This window comes from Engraulis encrasicolus, chromosome 9 (genome assembly GCF_034702125.1).
Source record: "Engraulis encrasicolus isolate BLACKSEA-1 chromosome 9, IST_EnEncr_1.0, whole genome shotgun sequence".
Taxonomy (NCBI): domain Eukaryota; kingdom Metazoa; phylum Chordata; class Actinopteri; order Clupeiformes; family Engraulidae; genus Engraulis; species Engraulis encrasicolus.
In genome coordinates this window covers 36,839,871-36,862,775 of record NC_085865.1, presented here as the reverse complement: position 1 = coordinate 36,862,775, position 22,905 = coordinate 36,839,871, and the positions used below count along the sequence as shown (strand labels likewise).

General features: G+C 41.4%; 1 protein-coding gene across 2 annotated transcripts in view; it reads left to right on the top strand.

Annotated features, from left to right (window-relative positions):
* Positions 1-10,771, top strand: part of topbp1 (DNA topoisomerase II binding protein 1) — a 64,252-nt gene extending 53,481 nt beyond the window's left edge. For both annotated transcript variants that reach the window (XM_063207072.1, XM_063207071.1), the window contains exon 28: positions 10,441-10,771. In XM_063207072.1, the coding sequence (XP_063063142.1) occupies positions 10,441-10,587 (147 nt within the window). In that variant the 3' untranslated portion in view covers positions 10,588-10,771. The remainder of the gene's footprint in view (positions 1-10,440) is intronic.
* Positions 10,772-22,905: the final 12,134 nt, after the last annotated feature.

Genomic DNA, 22,905 nt, shown 5'->3' with positions numbered 1-22,905 from the left:
GAAATGGAGTTAGGGGGTTTTGCATCTGAACTCTTCATTTGCAGGAGCCTTTAAAAGGCCGTAATGAAGGCCCTAATGACCTATTTTCTGACCAATTCTGTAATATCTCCTTACAGACATACATACAAATGTTGGATAAAAAGAAATACATACAGTATGAATGTATGTGCATAAGAATGTATAAATCCGCTTTGAAATGGTACTGTTGTCAGTAAATGATCAAATTGCACATACAGCACTGGTTAATAATAGACCTATTGTCCTGCCAGACATTTCACAGATTACTGACCAAAAGCTTATTGAAAGAAAGAAGAAAATTGAAAAATATTTCCCAAAATGTAATATGGTAGCCCTTCCCCAAATGATAATTTCAAAGGCTACATTTTTGCCATAGAGAAAAGGTGTGTGTGTGTGTGTGTGTGTGTGTGTGTGTGTGTGTGTGTGTGTGTGTGCGCGTGCGTGCGTGCGCGTGCGTGCGTGCGTGCGTGCGTGCGTGCGTGCGTGCGTGCGTGTGCGCGAGCAGAAGAAATTCAAACTTGATGCCATCTGAAATTTGTGTCAAAATTCAATATGGCTGATATTTCCCAAAATGGATGACTTTCATGCATTTTTCTCAATACTGTGGGGCCATAATATAGGCCTACTACATAGTAGATTACTTTTTTCAGCACTTCTCTGTTATATTCTCTTATAGATACAGGGGTGATAGCAGTCCGGCGCCGCGCCGGAAATCCGGCGTAGCGTGGCTGTAGAAAAAAAATAAAATAATAATTTCCCCAATATTAATAAAATAATAAACTATCGCGTAGGCCTTCATTAATGTATGGTGAAAATAAATGAGCGCGCAACAGCCTGTTGTAAGAGACGCGAAAGGAACCCAAATGAGCAGCAGCCCATAATTGTATCATCCCGACATCTTACTGAAAAATGTATCAATTTGTTACGTCTTGCTCTTGAGTCACTCACCACAGCACTGGCGGCAGTCTTCTAGTTCTAGTGAAAGGAGAAGTAGATTGGCTGTCAGTATGCACAGTAAAGAGAGTTCTAGGCCCCTACTGGTTACCCTTCTCAGATATTTTCACCGTCGACGGAGGCAAATCCAAAAATGGCATCTCCTTATACTGAAGAAACGGAAGAAAGTACTATAGGCCAAGTTTAGACCATTTGGATTCCGATAAAAATTAGCAACTATTGTTAGCACAAATCCACATGGCTTGCTAGTTGTGATGGGTGTGTTGAACCGTGTGGATGTCAGTGGAATACTAGTGAAATTCTGTGATCAATAAAACGTTTGAAGGTAAGGCCATTTAGTTATTAATTTGCCCACTGTGGCATGTTGGCGTGGGCCCGGAATGATTTTGCCTTGCGCAGGTTACTCCAAAAACCTGACCATAAACGGCTTATTGATGCGCATAAACGGGCTCAGTGAGAGTATATGTTTGAAATAGGTTCGTCTATTTTCCTCATTTATGTGCGCTAAATGACTGCGCAATGTTGACAAACTTTGATGGAGATAGACGTTCTTTCAAAAAAGTCTGTATGCTCAAAACGGTAGGCTATGCTATGCCCGTCATGATACTTTTTTTTCTAGGTGTATTGCGTAAATGTGGTCTGCATTGGAATAGCGGCTACCATTGCGACATGTCCAAATGACAATGGAATGCTTGGATCGCTAATGTTTGGCAAGCCTAGTTAGCCTACACCCCTTGTAGGCTAGTGTGAGCTGAGTTCGTGGATTTTGGTCTAGGCCTACTGTTGATTGAGGGATGGTGTTTTGCGTCATTCCTGACAAACCACGTGTCAAACTGATTTCAGGGAGATGTTTATATTAGTTATGCTGACTAAACCAACGCGCTCTGTGAAAACCCCCAAACAGCCTCGCACAGGTTCACACAGCCTTTCTCTCGCGCGCGCTCCCTGTCGTAGCCCTTCTGCGTAATCGAATCCAGTTATTCCACGCACGATGCACAGGTTGTATTGTCTGCACGCTCTGGGCTACTTAATCCCTACTCTCGGGCAGGGTGCAATTATCAATATCAGACTCTCATGAACTTCAAATACTTGGCTTGCGTTCATGTGGCCACCACGGTGTCACCTAGACATGCGCAGTGAATGTTCATCTTATCTTCACGCCCTGTGCTATTTTCATGTAGTTCTAGCTTAATTCGGTCCTGACTTTGTTTTTGTTGCTTTCTGTTATCTTTTCAACTCGTACATTGTAATGGGCGTGTGTACACGCGAGTGATTTTCATGTATTTTAATTGACTACAACCCAATGCGAAAGTCGCGCAGTAGTCACACAGGCTATATATAACTGTCCCTGTCCGTAATAACCACTGGTTCTGTCATCCGTGGAGTCGAAATATGCGATGTGAACGTGGGCCTGCATGTAGCCAATCATGCGCTTGTGCCCTAAATATCATTGTACCGGTAATTTAAGGGCGTTTCCCTACAACGGAAAGGCAGGGGTTATAGCACAGCCCTTAAACAATCTGTGGTTATAGGTAGACCATGGGGCCACGAGTAGGCTATCTAAACGTATGTCCAGTAGCCTATACAAGTTATATGAGCAATGTCCCAATGAAAATGAAACTTATCAGCTTGCAGCAAATGTCATGTCATTTAAAAGTATTGCTCAATTAATTGGTAATCACCTCCTCTATTTTGGACAGAGTGTAGTTACTGTACTTTGGAGTAGTATTGCCTCCTACTGACCTGTCTTGGTATGGCTGCTACATATGTAGCTTTCAGTTAATTCAATGTGGTAAAATATGCACCATGTTTTCAGAAATGCATTCTGGTGTTGAAATGTTGCATTGGTTCAATACCCACCTCAATAACTTTAGTGCAACATCACAAGCCTAGAATGCATTTCTAACTGCATACGTTGGTATTCGTTTTTACAGCTAGAATTGAACGTGGTGGTCAGTTTCTTTCAGCCAAGTGCTGTAGCCTACCAACAGGGAAATGATCTGTGTTTTCGTGAATAACACTATAGAAATAATGCAAAAATGAAAACATTATCTTAAATGATTGAATAATGTGTTTAAATAATAATAAGGCCTACATTACGTCTCATATGCAGTATGTCCCGTCGTCCCCCGGCCCCCCCTCCCCGACCAGGAAAAAAGTTCAGGCTCAGGATTTTTTTTCACTATCACCCCTGTAGATATTTTACCAAAGGTTGACTAAACATACAAAAAATAAGTTTGATTTCGCTTCCTTGAAGCAGAGAATAGTCCTACAATGGTCAAATGGCACATAGACAGTCAACTGCTGAAAGAACTAGGCCTATGGTCCTTGCAATGACATAAGCCTATAATATTCATTGATGAGTACGGTTCCTTTTTTTTAGCACAATTATTTCATATTGCCTAATGGACAGATGTATTCATTCATTAATTCTTTCTTTCATTTGATTAGGACAATACACACTAATCAATACATCAGTTAAAAAAACATCAATATAAATATGTTGGTGTTTGCATAGTTGCCAAATGTCATCCGTAGTCCTAAGGCAGGTAGCCATAATAAAAAAAAACAATACTGCATTACAGTAGACATGGCATTTTACCACAAACACCAAATATATCCAGAGTAAAACAATGTTCATACTATTAATTAATAGGAGCAGGTCTGGTTTGTTTTCAGCCACTGTTTACGGGTCATTTTGAAGATCAAGTCAAGTCAAGTCAAGTAGGTTTTATTGTCAATTTCTTTACATGCACTGGTCATACAAAGAATTTGAAATTACATTTCTTGCTTTCCCATACAGACATAGACTAATTAAGGTAAGGACATAGACAGTATAGACATAGACAGTACTTATACATGGACTTAAGACAGTATGGACATAGACAATGCTCATACAGACATTTAAAGTGCAAGACTGGACAACAGAAGACTTGTAGAGGACATACATTAAGAGGTATTTGTTGTGTTTTTGTGCTTTTCCTAAAAAAAGTCCTTTATAGCGTTCTGACATGGTAATAGTAGCATTTTGAGGAAAATAAATATAAAAAGGTCTGTCAAGTACACCAGCAGCAGTGTGTGTGTGTGTGTGTGTGTGTGTGTGTGTGTGTGTGTGTGTGTGTGTGTGTGTGGTGTGTATGTGTTTAGTGCAGGTAGAAGGTGCGGTGTGCGTCTTGTGTGTGTGTTCGTGTGTCTGTGTGTGTGTGTGTGTGTGTGTGTGTGTGTGTGTGTGTGTCAGTGTGTGTATGTTGGGTTTAGTGCAGAAAGTGCAGTGTGCTTGTGTGTGTGTGTGTGTGTGTGTGTGTGTGTGTGTGTGTGTGCATGTTTTGAGTTAGTGCAGGTTGAAAGTTCAGTCACAAGTATAGTAGTGCAGGTGGAATGTTCAGTCGCAGATATGGTGGTGGGGGATGGGGAGGGGGGGTTGTCAGTGGCCTTGTGGCTAGAGGCTGACAGTGGGGGGGGGGTTGTCAGTGGCCTTGCTGGCTAGAGGCTGACAGAGAGGGAGAGCAGGTTGAGTGTTCAGCATCTTGATCGCTTGGTGCATTGTGCTGCTCGCCAGCCGGGTGGTACGGGAACGGAGGCGCCTGTACCTCTTTCCAGAGGGCAGGAGGCTGAACAGTTTGTGTGCAGGGTGGCTTGTGTCTTTGATGATCATCAGTGCTTTCCGGGTGAGGCGTGTGGTGTAAATGTCCTGCAGGGAGGGGAGTGGTACTCCAATGATCTTCTTCGCTGTGTTCACAACACGCTGGAGTGTCTTCCTGTTTTTCTCCCGTGCAGCTTCCTCCCCACACTGTGATGCAGTTGGGACACGACGCTCTCTATGGTTCCTCTGTAGAATGTTTGTCATGATGGAGGTTGTGTAGCACTTGCCTTCTTTAGTTTGCGCAGGAAGTAGAGACGCTGATGGGCCTTCTTCGCCAGTGATGTAGTGTTGGTGGTCCAAGAGAGGTCGTCGCTGATGTGCACTCCAAGGAACTTGGTGCTGCTCACTCTCTCCACAGCACCGCCGTCGATGGTCAGTGGTGGCAGTTGTTTTTGGACCCTTTGGAAGTTGACAACATAACAATCTCCTTGGTCTTGTTGACATTCAGCAGGAGGTTGTTGTCTTTGCACCATCTGGCCAGCAGGTCTACTTCTTCTCTGTAGTGAGTCTCATCGCCCTTGGTGATGAGGCCCACCAGTGTTGTATCATCCGCAAACTTCACTAGATGGTTAGTGCTGTGGGTCGTTGTGCAGTCGTGTGTCAGCAGCGTGAACAGCAGGGGGCTGAGAACACAGCCTTGCGGAGCCCCCGTGCTCAGGGTCAGGGTGCTCGAGGTGTTGTTCCCTACCCGTACTGCTTGTGGTCTTTGCATCAGGAAGTCCAGCAGCCAGTTGCAGAGGGAGGTGCTGAAACCTAGTTTGTCCAGTTTTCTGATGAGTTGTTGTGGTATTATGGTATTGAATGCTGAACTGAAGTCAATGAACAGCATTCTCACATATGAGTCTTTATTGTCCAAGTGGAGGGCAGAGCAAATTGCATCCTCCGTGGATCGCTTGGCTCGGTATGCGAACTGGTAGGGGTCTAGGGTGGGGGGTAGGGTGGCTTTGATGTGTGACAGGACTAGCCGTTCGAAGCACTTCATGATTATGGGCGTCAGTGCTACAGGACGGTAGTCATTGAAGCATGATGGTGATGATTTCTTCGGCACAGGTATGATGGTAGCAGCTTTGAAAAGTGATGGGATGACTGCTTGCTCCAGAGAGATGTTAAAGATGTCTGTGAAGACATCCTTCAGCTCTTCTGCACAATCCTTCAACACTCGGCCTGGTATGTTGTCTGGGCCAGCTGCTTTGCGTGGGTTGATGGTGGCCAGTGTCCTCTTAACACTGGCAGAGGACAGGTAAAGGGGTTGATCATGGGGGGGAGGGGGAGTTTTCTGTGGGATGCTGATGTTGTCACATAGCCTGGCCATGCCAAACCCCTAGGGGCGTCTAGATTTCTAGGCTAGTTGTCACACAGTCCGATATGAGCATGGCTGAACAATAGAAGGTGAATTTCGATTTTGCCACCTTGACATATCCTAAAGAAAGTGGTCAAAAATTGCTCAATTGTACATATACACAACACTGCTGAAACTAGGGCATCTCAAATTCCCTCCAACATTCAATATGGTAGACGTTTCTGAAACTATTCCAAATATTTTATCATTAACATTTATCCACCCTTACCCCCACCTGCTCTACAGTATCTCACCCCCACTCCTCTCCCCACCCTACAGTGTCTTATCTCCCCAACCCCCCTCACTTTCCTTTAAGCCCCCCCCCCCCCCCCACACACCTACCCCCACTACCCCCCTTGCCCCCCACTTCACAGTGCCCCCCCTCACCTCCCCCCACTACCCCCCAACCTTCCACAGTGCCCCCCCAGTCACCTCCCCCCACTCAACAGTGCCCTCCACTCACTTACCTCCACTACCCTGGCCTTGCCCCCCACCCAATAGTGCTCCCCCTCAATTGCCCCCACTCACCGCACCCCTACTTCTCCCCCTTGCCCCCCCCCCCCCCACAAACTCTACATCTACTGTACATACAGTGCCTCCCCATGCCCCCGCTCATCTCTTTTATCTCCTTACGTCTTATGTCTCCTTACATTTCCTTACGTCTATAAAGAGATAGGACAGAATTGGACTTAAAATATATCATATTAATGGTCATTATGGCCTTTTGTAAGGCTCTCACAATACATTGTATGGGTATATCATGCATTGTCTGAATTAGCAGAGTGCCTTGAGTATTGAAATGGTTGGGGTTTGTGTCCTTGATGTTTTCCCATGGTTTACAGTACGTAGGGACTAAAGAAAGCCTACAGTTTAGGCGACATTTGTTATTATTATTTCTGGTTTAATGAAGTGCTGTGACCTCTGAGTATGTCAGACAGATTTAGTAATGATCTTAAATGAAGGCCTAATGCCAAGAAGTGATGCCAAGCAGAAACTTTGGAAGGAAAAAGGCCCAATACTTCCAACAGATGACCTGCATGTATTGGCTATTATTTTGAAGACTTTTGCTGGTTGCACAATTCAAATTTAACGCTGTCACAAACGCATACAAAACAATTGTATGGGCATATTATACATTTTCTGAATCGGCAGACTCCAAAGAGTATTGAGGTTGTCCAATTTTGTGTCCTTGGTGTTCTTTCACGCCACAGAGATAAACGAAAGCAGACAGTTTAGCCAAGAGTTGTTGGAAAATGTTAGCCATGTCTGATTTAATGAAGTGCTGTGACCTCTGTGTATGTCAGACAGATTCACCAATGATCTTAAATGAAAGCCTGAAAGGTCCCCTTTCCAGTAATACCAGGCACCATGGTATAGAGTATTGGCAATACCCCACGAAATGAGCCTGAACTAGACATGCATCCGAATTCAAAAATGGAATTTAATAGAGGGGGGTAGTCACTTCAAGAGCCGAAAAAAGGGGTTTCGCTACCACCCCGTGACTGCTATCAGGCTTTTTCTAGTAGTGGGGGGATATACCTTACCAAAAAAAAATGTTAGCATTCCCCCCCCCCAGATGGCACCGATGGCCAAAATTTGGGGCTGCGGCTCAAGGCCTATGATGGGCAAAATTGAATATGCCCATAGCCAGCCATGGCAGGATGAGACAAAATCAGATAACAGAAATAACAAATAACAGAACAGCAGCAAAAAAAAAAAGAACAGCAGAAAAATGCTATATTTCCATGATAACTACTCTATTTCATTACAGACAAACTCAGAAAAGGGACTTAAAAAAGAGGCTAAATACCAGTCGTATCCTTAATGTGGAAGACGTGCGTTTATGTGGTGACTCTGTGGCACAATAGACACACACACACACACACACACACCATCACTGACGGACACCAACTCCACAATTTAATGAGGCTCAGTAGCCGGTTAAGATTTTTTTTACTTTTTCACCATCCCTAGGCGTAACCCTGGAGGGGGCAAGGGGTCGGAGGTGAAACCAATTCAGGAGGGCACGGGGCTTGTGGCTCCCTGAAGCACTGGGTCACGTAATCGCGGCTCATATGACGGTGTAATCCCGGCTATTGCCTTTCACCAAGGAAGAAAGCAATTATTCCACTCTTCCTTCCTTCCTTCCTTCCTTCCTTCCTTCCTTCCTTGAAATACGCTTTCACTTTGTGGTACTTTGTGACTTTGTGGTAGTACTAGTTTATTTTCAAGAGAACTAATGACTCGTGTCCCTTTGTATGCCGAATGTGTTTTTCTACTGTGGTCATGAGTAATTTATGAGTAATGTATTATGTCAACAAGTGAAAAAATATGATGCATACCTGCCAACCTTTTAAAAAAATTTTGAGTAGCAACTTATCGCTGCGCGGCAATTCATGGCGCAACAACTTGGCATGGCAAAGGCAACGGGGTCGCCGGCGGGCCCATCTGAGAGGCTACTTTGTTTTGCATAGTCTGCCCTACACCTAGGGTTGCCAAATGTCAACAGGGAAGATATGAGACACTTCATTCAGGCAGGGGGGTCCTCCCCCAGAAAAAAATGCTTTTCTTAGATGCAATTTCCTGCATTTTAATGCATTTTAGCCTAACATCCCGTGTATCTGGCAAATAGTTTATCTTGCTCTTCACAGTACTTTGAACTACCATAATTTATTAAACTTTCATGAAAGATTTTTGTTTTGTTTGTTTCACACCATAACACCAATAAAATGCTATGATATAGTGTGCTGGAGGCCTCTAAATTAACTTTACTGATCATCAGCCAATATGGCTGTTAATCTTACTAGTCAAACATACCACCAGTCTGGCTAGTAGGCCTAAGTGGCTATTAAGTTATCCTATGTACCAGCCAAACAGAGCATTTGGTCACTTGGGGGGTGTTGGAGCTGGAATTGAGTATGAAATTGAAGCATTTGCTGATTATTTTTTTGGCTGTAGAAGGTACATGTAGGAAAATGTATAATTTGATTATAAAATACCGAGGCATTTCAGTGATTTTTATGAACAAAAAGTTGAATTGTAATGATTCTTACATCATCTCCCCCAATATTAATAAATGGTGATGTCACCTACTGTGAAGAAGCATCAGCAGTAGAGAAAAAGATAAAGACAAGTGTTATCTAAGCTAGGATAATATCAGGTTATTATTATTACGTTGGGGGCTAACATCAAAATCACACTTTCAGCATTCATTCAGTACAAAATGCGTCATGTAGTGGCTCTACTGAGGGACGGGGGCTAATGGCCAATGCTTTTGGAACTTCCACGGTAACTTTTGAGGGGCATCGCTTCTTTTTTTCACTTCTCTGCAGGCCTATCTACCCTCATCTGCCATCATGAGTTGGCTATTGTTCACTGTTCGGCACATATATGATGATAGGAGAATTGATTTTATTAATAGATTGCCATACGTGATTACGGATAGTAGTCGTGGAGTGGTGCATATTTGGTATGACGCACGACCTGTTAGGCTACACCTGTTCACAGAAATGGCCATGACTCAGGGGGGAACAGTATTCCTACACGGTGTCATGGTAGGTTATGGATGTAGACCTACTCCGAGCACAACCGTTAGAACTATCGCTTTATTTTCCCGAGTTAAAATGAAAAGGGAAACCGAATTTAGTTTGCTGCTAATCTGCTAATTTATAGCGCAGCCATCGACACATTTTCTCATTCGGAAGTAATCTCGTTTCGGTCCAATATCAAAACAAGCAACAACATATTGCCGTCAAATACGGCGAAACATTGGGTGAATCATTACGACAGACCTTGGCCTTTATTTATTTTCATAAGTTTAGGGATTAGCAACTGGACGCAATTCACTATTCCCATACAGGCTACCTTTTCAAAGTCCATTTACCTTTGAAACGGTGATTTTGACGGTGCTCACTTCAGCGACAGTACCAAGATGGATAATACATGACGACAGGAGGAGGACACTTGTTTCAGAGATTATAGGAGTACATTAACCAGTCTCTCTGCTTGTGTGATTAGATTTCGAAGCAAACTTTCTAGCGGCAGCTGATGCCTCGACTCGGGAGGAGCGCAGCATAACAGATGAAGACATCCAAACTAGTTCTAGCGCTCTGATTGGTCAATATTCCCCCCACACGTTGCTGGCCAATGGAAAGGCCAGCGCGAGACAATTGCAAGCAGAGCTATGTCTACGGCTCTGTCTGGTTACAAGTCTACAGAGCAATTTATAAGGGCCCACTTTGCTATTGGTTTTTCGCGTATTTTGAAGTGACAGCGCCGTAGTTTGATGTCAAAATCCGTATCTGCTACACAAAATGCGTAATGGTCGGCAGGTATGAGATGAATGAGCATTAAATCCATTTCTCTCTGTCTCTCTCTCTCTCTCTCTCTCTCTCTCTCTCTCTCTCTCTCTCTCTCTCTGTCTCTCTTTCTCTCTCTCTCTCTCTCTCTCTCTCTCTCTCTCTCTCTCTCTATCTCTCTCTCTCAGGAGCCATCCCCTCCTATTGAGCTATACTACCTTCCAGGAGCTGGGGCCGCAGGAGCAGAGACAGACCTGGGCACCCCTTCTCGCAAACGCAAAGCCTCCACCGCGGGCAGTGTATTAAAAAAGAGCCGAAGAGAGAACACAGCTTAGGAATAATTTTAACAACAATTACAACGTCTTCACTTCTTTAACGTCTTTACTTTTCTGACATGAACTGAACTTTGTGAGGCACACATTCTGCTTTGTAACTAAAATGTTTTAATTATTTTGATACATAAATAACTGATGTCTCAATTATTAAAATAAAGTACTTTTAACTTGTGCCTCGTACCTACTCTCATGCTAAGTATTTTCATACATAAAAATTCTGTATCAATATTCTGTTTTTCCTGACATGATCATAATCTAGTTTTGCCATCTATTTTGGGTGGTGGTGGTGGTAGTAGTAGTAGTAGTAGTAGTAGTAGTAGTAGTAGTAGCAGTAGTAGTAGTAGTAGCAGTAGTAGTAGTAGTAGTAGTAGTAGTAGTAGTAGTAGTAGTAGTAGTAGTAGTAGTAGTAGTAGTAGTAGTAGTAGTAGTAGTAGTAGTAGTAGTAGTAGTACAAAGAATTGAAATTACGTTTCTTACTTTCCCATGCAGACAGACATACTTTAGGTATAGACATAGACAATATAGGCATAGACAGTACACATACAGTTCACCTGAGTACCTGTACAATACACATTCAGACATATAAAGTGCAAGACTGGGCAACAGCAGACATGCATAGAAGAACGTGTATTAAAAAGAGGTACAACACATTGTGCATTCCCAGTTAGGTCACATACAGTCAATCCGGAAAGTATTCACAGCGCTTCACTTTTTTCACATTTTATTATCTTACAGCCTTATTCCAAATGCTACAAATGAATCTCTGTTGTCAAAATCCTTCACAAATTATTCCATTATGACCATGTGAAAAACAAGTTGTCTTGACAGTTGGGAATGCACATTATGTCCTGTTGTGACAATTCTGACATGGTGATAGTAGCATTGTGAAATAATAATAAACAAGTACGCAATTTGTAATGTCCAATATTTACAGCTAGTTGGTAGCTAGTTTTCCAATACAGTCATTCAAGTAACAGGCATGTAGTAACAGCAACATGTGTGTGAGTGTGCATGTGTGTGTGCTTTGAGTTAGTTGTGTGTGTGCGCGCTTTTTGAGTCAGTATTGAGGCATAACATAGGCTATGCATTAAACATACACTACTGTAGTTCTGTAGGCTATTTCCTTTCATTAAAAATGGTTAGACCGCTTGGCAATCAATCTAAGTGCTTTAATGTGGTAGCCTAAATGGATGCACAAACCCCAACTGCATTGAAGTTGGGACACCGGGTAAATTGTGAATAATAACAAAATACTGTCATTTTCAAAACCATCTTTTTCTCACATTATATGGAGAACAGTACAAAGAAAACATTTTGACTGTCAAAACTGACAAAATATTGTTTTGAGAGATATTTCTGAATATGACAAAATATCATGTCTCAAAAGAGTTGGGACGGGGGGTAATAAAAGGAAGCAAATGTTGAAGACTAAAAACAAAACAAAGGACAACACTCAACATAAAATTAACCGATGAGATCATTTTTATATAAGAACTGATAATTCCTGTCTTGGACGTGATTTCAACAGCTCAAATGGTACTTTCTTTTCTTATAGGGCTTTCATTGGGACAGGTCTTGACAACAAGCCGACCATTTTATCTCCTTTTTGTCCTTATGATGGAGCTAAACTGTTAGAACATAGTAGAAAATGCAAATTGGCCTTATTCTGTGGCAAAAATTGAAGGCCTCCCCTCAAAATATAATGCCTTCTCATGCTGTTTAAAACCAACTTATATCATTCACCATCCTCTTTAACTCTACAGATGAGTGAGAAGAAGGGCTTAACAATGCACCACCGTGCCATCATAGATGCTGACTTTTGGGCTGAGCATTAGATGAAGTTGGATGGTCCATTTTCACTATTGTGTTCAGAAAGAATGTCTTTTTTGCCTTCTGTAACCAAAGAAAAATTTCCCATGTCCTCCGGATCGATTTCAAGTGAGCTCAGGTGCATGAAGAATGTTAAGCCTCTGCATCATTTGTTCACATGAAGCATTTGTAGTAGCCTAGGTCATGTTTTCACTAGCCAGCTGCCAGAGTGAGACTGCAGACAAAAAATGTTTCATGATCTCATGAGCCTAGGCCTTGATATAATTTTTAATGACAGAAATAATAGGTCTTATGCACACAATCAAATCAAAACTTGTTGTAATAATGGTAGAATTATTCCTTTTGCATTTTAATTTGACACAGCCTCTCTGTGATGGTTTTAGACCGGGCATTCATGCTGTCAGTCAATATAATTAATTTTGAAATGTTCTTCCTTGTGTTAGGCTGCTTATTTTAGCTGCTTCTGGTGTTTATTGCATTTCACAGGTTCTGTCCCAACTTAGGCCTATTTGAAACACATTGCCGTTATCAGATTTGAAATGAGCACGTCCACCAAAACGGCACCTGATCAAGCTCATAGTTGAGTCGTTAATCATTGCTTTTTGACATACTTCTAGATACTTTTTGAACAACAGAATGTAGTGAATGAGCAAGTTGAACAGTCATCACTGGCGGCTGCGAAGTGCGAGAATGCATCACTCTTGTCTTGACCTCTCCACTGTGCCATCGCGCAGCCCATAGGCTACACAAAACCGGTGCGAGGCGAGCCCTCTAGAGTATCCAGGCCACAACCTCCCAATGACGCAACATCTGAAAGTAGATGATAATCAGGCAACCTCGAGATTATTTACGGTAGATGGCCATTGGAAGTGAAAAGGGTCTCGCGCTCACGTGGAAATAAATCGCTGATGCAAACCATTTATCTGCCACTTCCCGGTCGAAGACGTCCTTCAGCGTCACTGGGAACTAAGCGGATGTAGCAGTCTACTAGGGGAACGACGTGCGGTGTTCCTCACTCGCGCTAGAGATTAGAGTGTAGAACTTATTGGCGTTTGCCATCTTGCCAATGTACAGAACGGAACCGCAAGCAATGACTGCTCAGACTTTACTCAAACTATGTAAGTAGTTCTAGCCTTCTTTATTGACTGTCAGTGTCTTTGAGTTCGCATAAGTGGGAGAGCCCATCTTGGAAGTTGATGTGAATGTGTCAGACTCTTAACCTTGAATCACTGGGAGTCGGGACAACTGTGTCTTTCATCCATGTTGACAGGTCGGTGAGGCAAGCTGCGATGCGCACTGAATCATCTGGAGGTTTTGAATCATTGTTTTTTTACTTTTTGAACAGGAAAATGATTCGAATAAGCAATTTGAATAGTCATCTGGCGGCTTGTGCGAGAGCACATCCCTGTTGTCTTGGCCACGACAGTGCGCCATTACGCAGAACGTTTGCGAGCCCTCTCGAAATTATTTAGGGTAGATAGATAGCCAGTGGAAGTAAAGGGGTGCTCGTGCCCTTGTGAAAATAAATGCAATCTCTTTCGTTTGCTTTTTTGCCGACGCACCCTGTAACGGTTGCAAGCATTCGTATTTTCATGCAAAGGGTTTTACATGTTTTATAATGTTTGTAGGCCTATTTGGTTATTTGTGTAGGCCTATACAACCCCTGGCAAAAAAGTAGGCCTATGGAATCACCTGTCGTGGAGGATGTTCATTGAGTCGTTTCATTTTATAAAAAAAATAGAAGGATGAAAGGTGTGACGCAAACCTCAAGTAATTTCAAAGTGCAACTGTCTGGCTTTAAGAAACACCAAAAGAAATCACGAAAAATATTTGTGTTAGTAAGTAATGGTTAGCCTACTTATTTAGATCATGCACAGAGAAAAAAATATGGAATCACTCAACTCAGAGGGAAAAAAAATATGGAATCATAAAAAAGAAACAAACAAAAAAGCACTCCAGAATCTTTTTTAAACCACTCGGATTTTAGAACAATTTAGGCCTACAGTCTCGGAGGCATGGCATTTATGAGGAAAAAAACATTCCCTTCATCATTTTTGCTCCATTTTTTTCTCTGATTACAGTGCCAGATCATCTTAACGGATTGGAGCCTTGCCATTGACCATTTTCCCCAAATTTCCACCACAGATAGGCTATTGTCTTGGATTTGAGTTCCAGGCTTTTTGTAGGCCATGACACTTATGTGTTTATCTTCAAAGAATGTATTCACAGGTTTTGCCAATGGACCGGTACGTTACCATTTCGAGAAATTATTTCATCATTCCGAAGCATCCTTTCAACTGATTGGATCAGAAAATTGTCAAAATGTCAACATAAACTTGAGGAGTTATTGAAAAGGCATTGGCAACCATCTCCAATCACCTATAGCAAATGGGCTTTATACAGAAATATTCACGGATATCTGCACCCAAATTGGAACATGCACCCAAATTGCACACAAATTGGAAAAACAAAAATGCAATGGCCCAAAAAAAAAAGCATTCATACAGTTTGACTGGATGGAAGTCTAATTGATTAATTGCGAATCCTCTTTGAACAATTTGATGCTGGAAGTGTTGTCTAGTGCACTTATTACATGGGATTGATGAAAATGAGGATGACTGACTAATGAAAACGTACAAATGTCCACCGTCATTGACAATAGCCTAGGCTGCATGTCAGGTGAATGCACTGGGGGGAACATGACTGCATTACATTTTCAATAAATGCACAATTAAAGAAAACCTGCGTCTCGTCGTGCCTTGGGAGGAGTAACACACCCGCCAGTTTCCCAATGACTCACCGGGACACTTGGGAAACACTTCCCGACTTGGGGGGTGGCTCTCGCATTGCGCTGCGTGGTGTCCTTCATCCATGCTGACAGGTCGGAGATGCGCGCTGAATCATTATCTGATTTGGTGGTCTTCGTGAGCTTTCACATAGCCTACTAGCTTACAACACACAACTTATTTTCAAGATGTGCATAGAATAAGTTTAATACAATAGCAAGCGTATCATAGAAAATTAATTTTAATTATAGGCCTATTTTAAATGACACATGTTGCTCACTTTTGCGCACATGTTGCTCACTGTCATGTCAATTGTGCTTACTGTTCTTAGGTAAGCCATGTTGTAGTGTAGGCTAGGCCCTAGTCCATTGAATTTATTCTATTTTAAAACAACTTATGTGTTTATTGGAATATTGTTCATAATGTTTGTAATGTTCCCATAATAATGGCCTTCCTACAACTGCTGGTCCAAGTTCATGCTCATGGAGTTGGTGGTGAATTCAGAAAATGACATGTTGGGATTCAGTGCCTTGCCCCTGTCATGAATGGAAGTGGAGGGAGAGGTCAGGTGGGATACATAAAATCAGATCAGTGAATGATTTATGATTTGTGTCCCAGGGGATAACTACACTATATGTTTAGGGCTGCATGGCTTTAGACTGGGGGGGAAAATGAGTTCAGACCATGGTAGCCAGGAGAAGGTGGGCCCAGAATTGGGCCTCCTACCTTAGTATGTATTAGGTGAGGGGGCCTTTCTGATGACTTTGCCCATGGCCTAGCCAAGTTGTCAGCGGCTCTGTTGGTCTGATTCGTCTGTAAAATTGATGGATGGTGTACAGTGTTAGTATACAAGATCTCTCGCTCACATTTGCGAGATTTGATAACAAAGAGAACAAGACAGCACTCCACTTTTTTAAACTTTATTGCCCATCAGACGTTTCGATCAGTGTCGGGAAAAAGCTATGTGTATTCAAAAGCACTTTGAGTCAGCTGTCGTGATATTGTGCTATGTAAATACATTTTAATTCATTCATTGATTTAAATTGATTCCTGCTCCAGAGCTAAGCCTAGGCTGTCCTTCAAAACGAGTCGTCAAACTGAAATTCCCAGTGAGACAAAAGAAACGATGGGGTGAAGTAACAGGCCTGATATTTATTTTATTTATTTTATTAAATCCACTGAAATAGTGCATGTACATAATTGCACTATTGCCTTTCTATTTTTCTGTAGTCTTTATTTTTTTTTTTACCTCCCTGACTATTACCTGTGCTGCATGTGTCTTGAAATGTTCATACCGCATGTGTATTTATGTAAGCTGCTGTACTCTACTGTAGGACCTTAGTTTCCCCCCAGGGATCAATGAAGTTACTGACTACACACTTTATACTTAACCCCTTAGGGCCAAGCCTATCTATTATAACCTTAGTGTCACCAAAATTGTAATGGCTATTTCTTCATCTGTTACTTAAGGCTCTCAGTAGGCTACTGTCATAGCAATGTTGTTATGATGTTGTTGAGTATTTTCAGCAAATAGGGAATAGGCCCGCAGGCGACCCCATCTGCACTAAGAGGCTACAGAAAAGTCAAAACTCGTCCGCATCATGTAGGCCTATGTTTGTTCAAATGTGTCTGCATATTTTCTGTTGTATTGAGTTGGAGATATCATTGTATGCTGTTACTTTGCCCTGGGCCCACTTGTAATTTATGTGAAAAAAAAAATGTGTTCAAGTCATATCCCTGTATGCAGTAGTAGTAGATGGTCCATGTTGGCCAACTGTAATGAAACTATCTCGCAGGCCAAATAAAATCCCCACAAATTGTGAGCCAGATTTGGCCCCTGGGACTGAGTTTGACATCCTTGCCTTAAAAGTCTAGAAATATACTCCTGATGTTCCCTCTGTAATTGTGGTAACTGCTGATGGACAGAGTTAGCCTAGTAAACTGGCGCCACCCACTGGCGGCGAAAATATTTTGCCTGCGACCAATCTCACATAGAGGGTCTTTCTCAAAGCCTAGGCCAGTGTCCTTCCAAGTGTATCAGCCTAATTAGTCATGCCCAGTGATTGGATACTTTTTGGTGAACTCTACAGAATATCCAATCACTGGGTGTGACTAATAAAGGGTATCCAATCACTGGGCGTGACTAATTAGGCTGATACACTTGGAAGGACACTGGCCTAGGCTTTGAGAAAGACCCTTAGTCTGGTTTATCAGGCTAGGACAGAGTGGAATACTGATCATGAAGGAAATTAAGATGTGTCACAGCGGCATACATGAAACGCCACAACAGATTAAACATATTATACACACCTGGTATACAACAGAGGGAGTGCAACTGTATTCAAATTACCTTCTGTAGAAGTGTGCCAGTGTAGTGCACCGAAATAAATAATAACATTCATTCTTGTCTTGTGTTTTTATGTTTCTTACAGGTTGCTTTATGTTGGCTTTGGGAGAAGTGATAGCCTTGAAATGTCATATGACGAAGCATTCGGACAGCTGGATGTACAAGCTCAGTCAGGTGCCTGGAAAAAACTGCACTGACTTCTGGAGCTCAAATGTGAGTACAAAAAAACTGTGGTACTGAGCACATTACTGTATATAGTAGACATATGTGTCTGTTCTGTCAAGGCCACCACTGACCATTAGGGGTGTAAATCAGAGCCTTCGTTTGATATAGATTTTTTAGGCCAATGAATACAGTACATTATTTTCCATACTTAAGAATGCCCCATGATTCAATTCCATTCTATTCAAATCTATGGTTCATATCTTTTTACCTTACAGGCTAGGCATATATGTGGAATGTTAAATACATTTACAAAAGCTGAAATATCTGCATGCATTTTATTTGACTGCATGAGCAAAATAAAATGCCTCCCAAAATGAGATTGAGATTGATGCATCGGAAAACAAATAGGTTATTTACACCCCTACTGACCATTAATATTAATAATTGAATGTAACACGGAAAATTGTTTGGGTCTAATTTCTGTTGGGGACATGGAAGCTACATCTACGTATATCATCTTTGAAATATGTGTAATTTGTTTTGTAAAATGTAGGTATTGAATTAGACTGTATTGCTGTCTTGTTATTTAGTTGTCGCAACACATTCCTCATGTCAGTGGAGTGGAAACGGTAGGGAATGGTCTTTTGTACTCATAGCCAATATCATCATGTTCATGATATTAGGGCTGCATCGTGATGCACATACAATTATAGTGCCTTCAAAAAGTCTACACACCCCTCAAATGTCAGGTTTTTGTGATGTAAAAAAATGACAGAAAGACAAATAAATTCACAGCTTTTCCCACCTTCAATCTAAACTATTAACCTGTACAGTGCAATTGAGAAACAAGCATAAAGCTTTAATTGGAAACAATAGAAAATAAAAAACTTCAATGAACATGGTTTACATAAATATACACACCCTTAAATTAATACTTAGTTGCAGCACCTTTGGCTTGTCTGGGCCATTCCAAAACCTCAATATTATTCTGGTGAAGCCATTCTTTTGTAGATTTAGGCGTGTGCTTAGAGAAATTGTCGTTCTGAAAGATTAGTTCCTCTGCATCTTCACCTTTCTACCAGGGGGCCGAAGATTTTGTGCCACTACCACGGCCCCTGTGGAAATGTTCATAATTCCCTCCTCCCTAATGAAGGCCCCAGTTACAGCTGAAGAAAAACAGCACAAAAGAACAATGCTGCCACCACCATACTTCACGTTAGGTAGCCTATGGTGTTATTGCGGTGATGTTTTGTGCCAAAAATACCATTTGGAATTATGTCCAAAATGTTCAACCTCGGTTTCACTTGACCATAACACATCTTCCCACATGCTTTTGGGAGATTACATAAGTATTTTTTTGCTAAATTTACCTCGTCAAGATTGACATTTTTGGGCATAATTCCAACGATGTGGGAGCAATAGACTGGAGTGCTACAGGTGGGAATGTTTACATTTGGCATCCTCTTGTTTTCATACAGGTTGAGTTGTTATTGCCAATAACACACATAATGCTAATGGATGACATCATCAGCACTAAAAAAAACACTTTTTAAAGCACATAGGTGACTTTTAAAATCCAAAACTCAGCCATAGATATTTTGCTTATTCAAAGTACTAGACAAAAAAAATATCCATTTGAGGGGTACAAAACTCCATTCATTCTGCACTCCTAAATCAAGCGCGTTTAACAGAATCAGAATGGAACTGCAACCAAAAACATCTAGTTTGAAAAATAGATGTTTACAGAGAGTGGGACGTCTGTACCTCTTAGACATAATGTGTTTTTTAGTGCACTTCCTCATTTATTTACACAAGCGCTTAAAATATCAGTTTTACCACAAACAAAATTCTAGGCTAATTGTTGTCTTATTTGGTATATGACAAATCCTTTACTTTGTTAGAGAAGATGCACCACGTTTATTGTGTGCCTGCGTGTGCACATGGCCGACACCAAAATGTCTTGAAAAGCCAACAGTGTTGCATGATACACTATCTATTCTGTTGTCATTCAGGGCACCACCCTGGCTGATGAGACTGGAATTTTCAAGCTTCTGGTTAAGGACAAAGGGGCGGACCACCTGATCACCAACATCTGCCTGCCTCTTATGGTATATAGGGGGCATTGTCAGGAAAACGACAAGGTAAAAGGGATCGATGGGGTGGGGGGGCTGTATTGTGAAAGCTGTGAGGCTGTTGCCAGGTAATCTGACCAGCATTCTTGTGGTATAATCGACAGTTCAAAAGGATGGGTTTGGTTTGCATTTCTGCCATCTTTATGCTATAAAATTAGCAGAGTTCGCCATGTTCCAGAAGCAGTGGAACTGTTTTGAAACATTATTTTGGGGGTTAAAAAACAACTTAGTGTTGCTTTAGACTTGTTGTGAGGTCAACTGACCTGTAGAGGGTGACTAAAGCATTTAAAATTTTACATTTGTTAAATATTTATATTTCTTGTTCTTGTCCTTCTTCTCCACTCAGGATTGGTTTCCTGAGGCAAAGTATGAGGGTAACTATTCTGGTCCTTTTTGTATTTCCATCCACTGATGTCTTAGCTACGTAAACTGTACTTCCTGTCGACCCTACATCAATCAAGTCAGCCTTGCCAACTTGGCTATCTCTTCAATTCCAAATTGCCCCCCCCTGCGATTTGTAGTCAGTGAAATTCCAATTGCTCAGTGGTGCAGGTTTACGCCGTAAATGCAGGTCTGCCATTGGCCCTGTGAGTAGCTGACTGAGAGTCAAGAGTGATCTGTTCGACTGTAATTTCAACCAACAGCAATTCACTGCAGGCACTGCAGTCATAGACATGTGGTAGGCCCACCTTCTGAGAACTTGAACTTTTGAAATTACAACAGCTTAGCCAGGCTGGAAGCTCTGAAGAATAACTTGTCATGATACCCAGAATATGGAGCCCTTAAAATTACATGTGCATGTTAGGTACTCGATTGTGAGAAAAAACAATATCAAGATTATTTCAGTCAATATTGAGATCACAATTTGTTAGATAATATTTATTTTAAAGACAACTAATTGTGCTAGACAATTCACGTTCTTCCCTCCCTTCAGCAGTGTGAGTGGAGGGCCATTGAGAAACACACAGTGGTGTTCTGCATGAGTTTTGGGTAGGAAGTGTGCTCTGTGCTCAAGTGGAGGGGAATGTATGGCGCTTAGCGTAACCTACCTTTTGGCAGTAAAGACAAATGGCAAAAGTATTGTTTCAAATCAATATTATGCCATTTGATATTGTTTGATAGGCGACAGCAATATTGATATCACAATATAAATTCGATATATTGCACAGCCCTAGTGCATGTGCGCACCAGAAACTTTCTGAAGGTGGGGTTAGATGATTTAATGGCAAGTGTGGTCGCATGACTCTATTCTGTGGTATGATGGGCCACTACGGCTACTACGGTCATGTTTGTAAATTTGTCAACCTGTCCCTTCACCAAAACCCATTCTAATCCTAACCCTAACCTGTCAGAGAACAAGGCGTGTACACCAACCTATAAAGATGTTGAACTATGCCTAGTCCAAAACCCATTCCTAACCCTAACCTGTCAGTGAATAATGTGTGTCCACCAACCGAAAATATTCCTTTGGCCCCTAAAACATAGCCTTACTTTTAGCATTACAGTTTCGGGTGCGCACGAGAAGCCCTTGGGTTTTTTTTTACTTTCACGTGTCATTTTAAGGCTCGGTACCAGAGAGATACAACCGTGCTGGAGTTATCACCTTGGCCTGTTCGTGCCAAGTGGGAGAGGTTTACATTTCCGGACGTCAGTGATTAAATGAGTCATGAGTTAGACTTAGTCATTGAGTTTCTCGATATTGATATATTTCTCATTATTTGTAACAACTTTCCTTGACTATATTAGCCACAAATATCCCCTGGTACGCCAGATGTAGTAAAACTGGAATCCAGAAGATGTGTGTCATTTACAGACAAATCACACAAGCATACAAATTCTAATTGACAAAATCAACCTATTATTATATGTTGCCTACATGAAGAACAGCGAAACAGCAAACAATAATGATCAATAAAAATATTCTGAAATACCGTAGTTTTTCAGAAGTCCTTCATGTAATAACTGTTTGAACAAGGAATTGGCAAGTATTTGTAAACTAAACTGAATGATAATGATAACTAAATATATCCTGAAATGTGTTTGTTTTGTTGTTATTCATTTTTCTGTTTGGTCTGTCAGGTCCTCCATGTCCTCCAAGTACCCTGGCTCCAACTGAAGGTAAAAATGGATTTGAATTGGTTTGAAGTGTGGGAGGGTTCATCTTTTGTTCAGATTACTAGTCATGACCACTGGTCATTAATAACAAGTTGTGTTTGGCATGAGATTTTTTTGAGGACAGGAAGTTTATTACCACTGAGTACAGTCAACTGAACAGTAATTCAATCACACCGAGCGGTGTGATTGAATTACTGATTGAATTATAGGTTTTCTTTGCTATACTGCTTAAATAGACAGGAAAAATATGCTCCTGTTATTGATGTAAAGCTATTATATTTATATCCCTGAAATGTAGAATGCCAGTTTTTTTTTCATGTTTTTGCCCCGACCACCTCTGCTGCTGCTGTCTAGCACTGCGTCCTCTGCTGCAGATATTTTGTGTTCAAGTGGGGTTTTTTTTTGGTTGTTTCAAATATGTTAAAGTCTTATCCTTTACCTGACATGTTTAGACGATGTAACCTCCCCCTTCATTAAGGGGTCTTGAATTAACAAGTAGACATAGAAAGTGTAATAAGTCTATTAGATATTTTTTGGTGTTGTGATAACTTTTGAAAGGGTGGACAGATTTACAAAACATTGCCTCTGAAATCTAATCAGTTCAGTAGAATGGCAAAGAAAGTCTTTCAAGATGGATCGTTTTTTTGTTTGGCCCATAACTTTTGAACGGAAGCATGGCTTTGCACAAAATGTTGTGTAGTCACCCTCTATAATAGACGCATGAAAAGGTTACTTTTTGAAGGGAAATACTTTCAAGATGGCCAACCTTTTATTTGTTTGATGACTTTTGAACGTATGGACAGATTTGCAGCAAATCCTGTTAGTTTGCACTCAAGTATAAGTACAGCACATGAACTGAATTACATGTTAGATACCTCAAATGTTCAAGAGAGCTGTAGCTAACACGTGGTTTGGGGTGTTGCTGGGATGTACAGTACCTTTG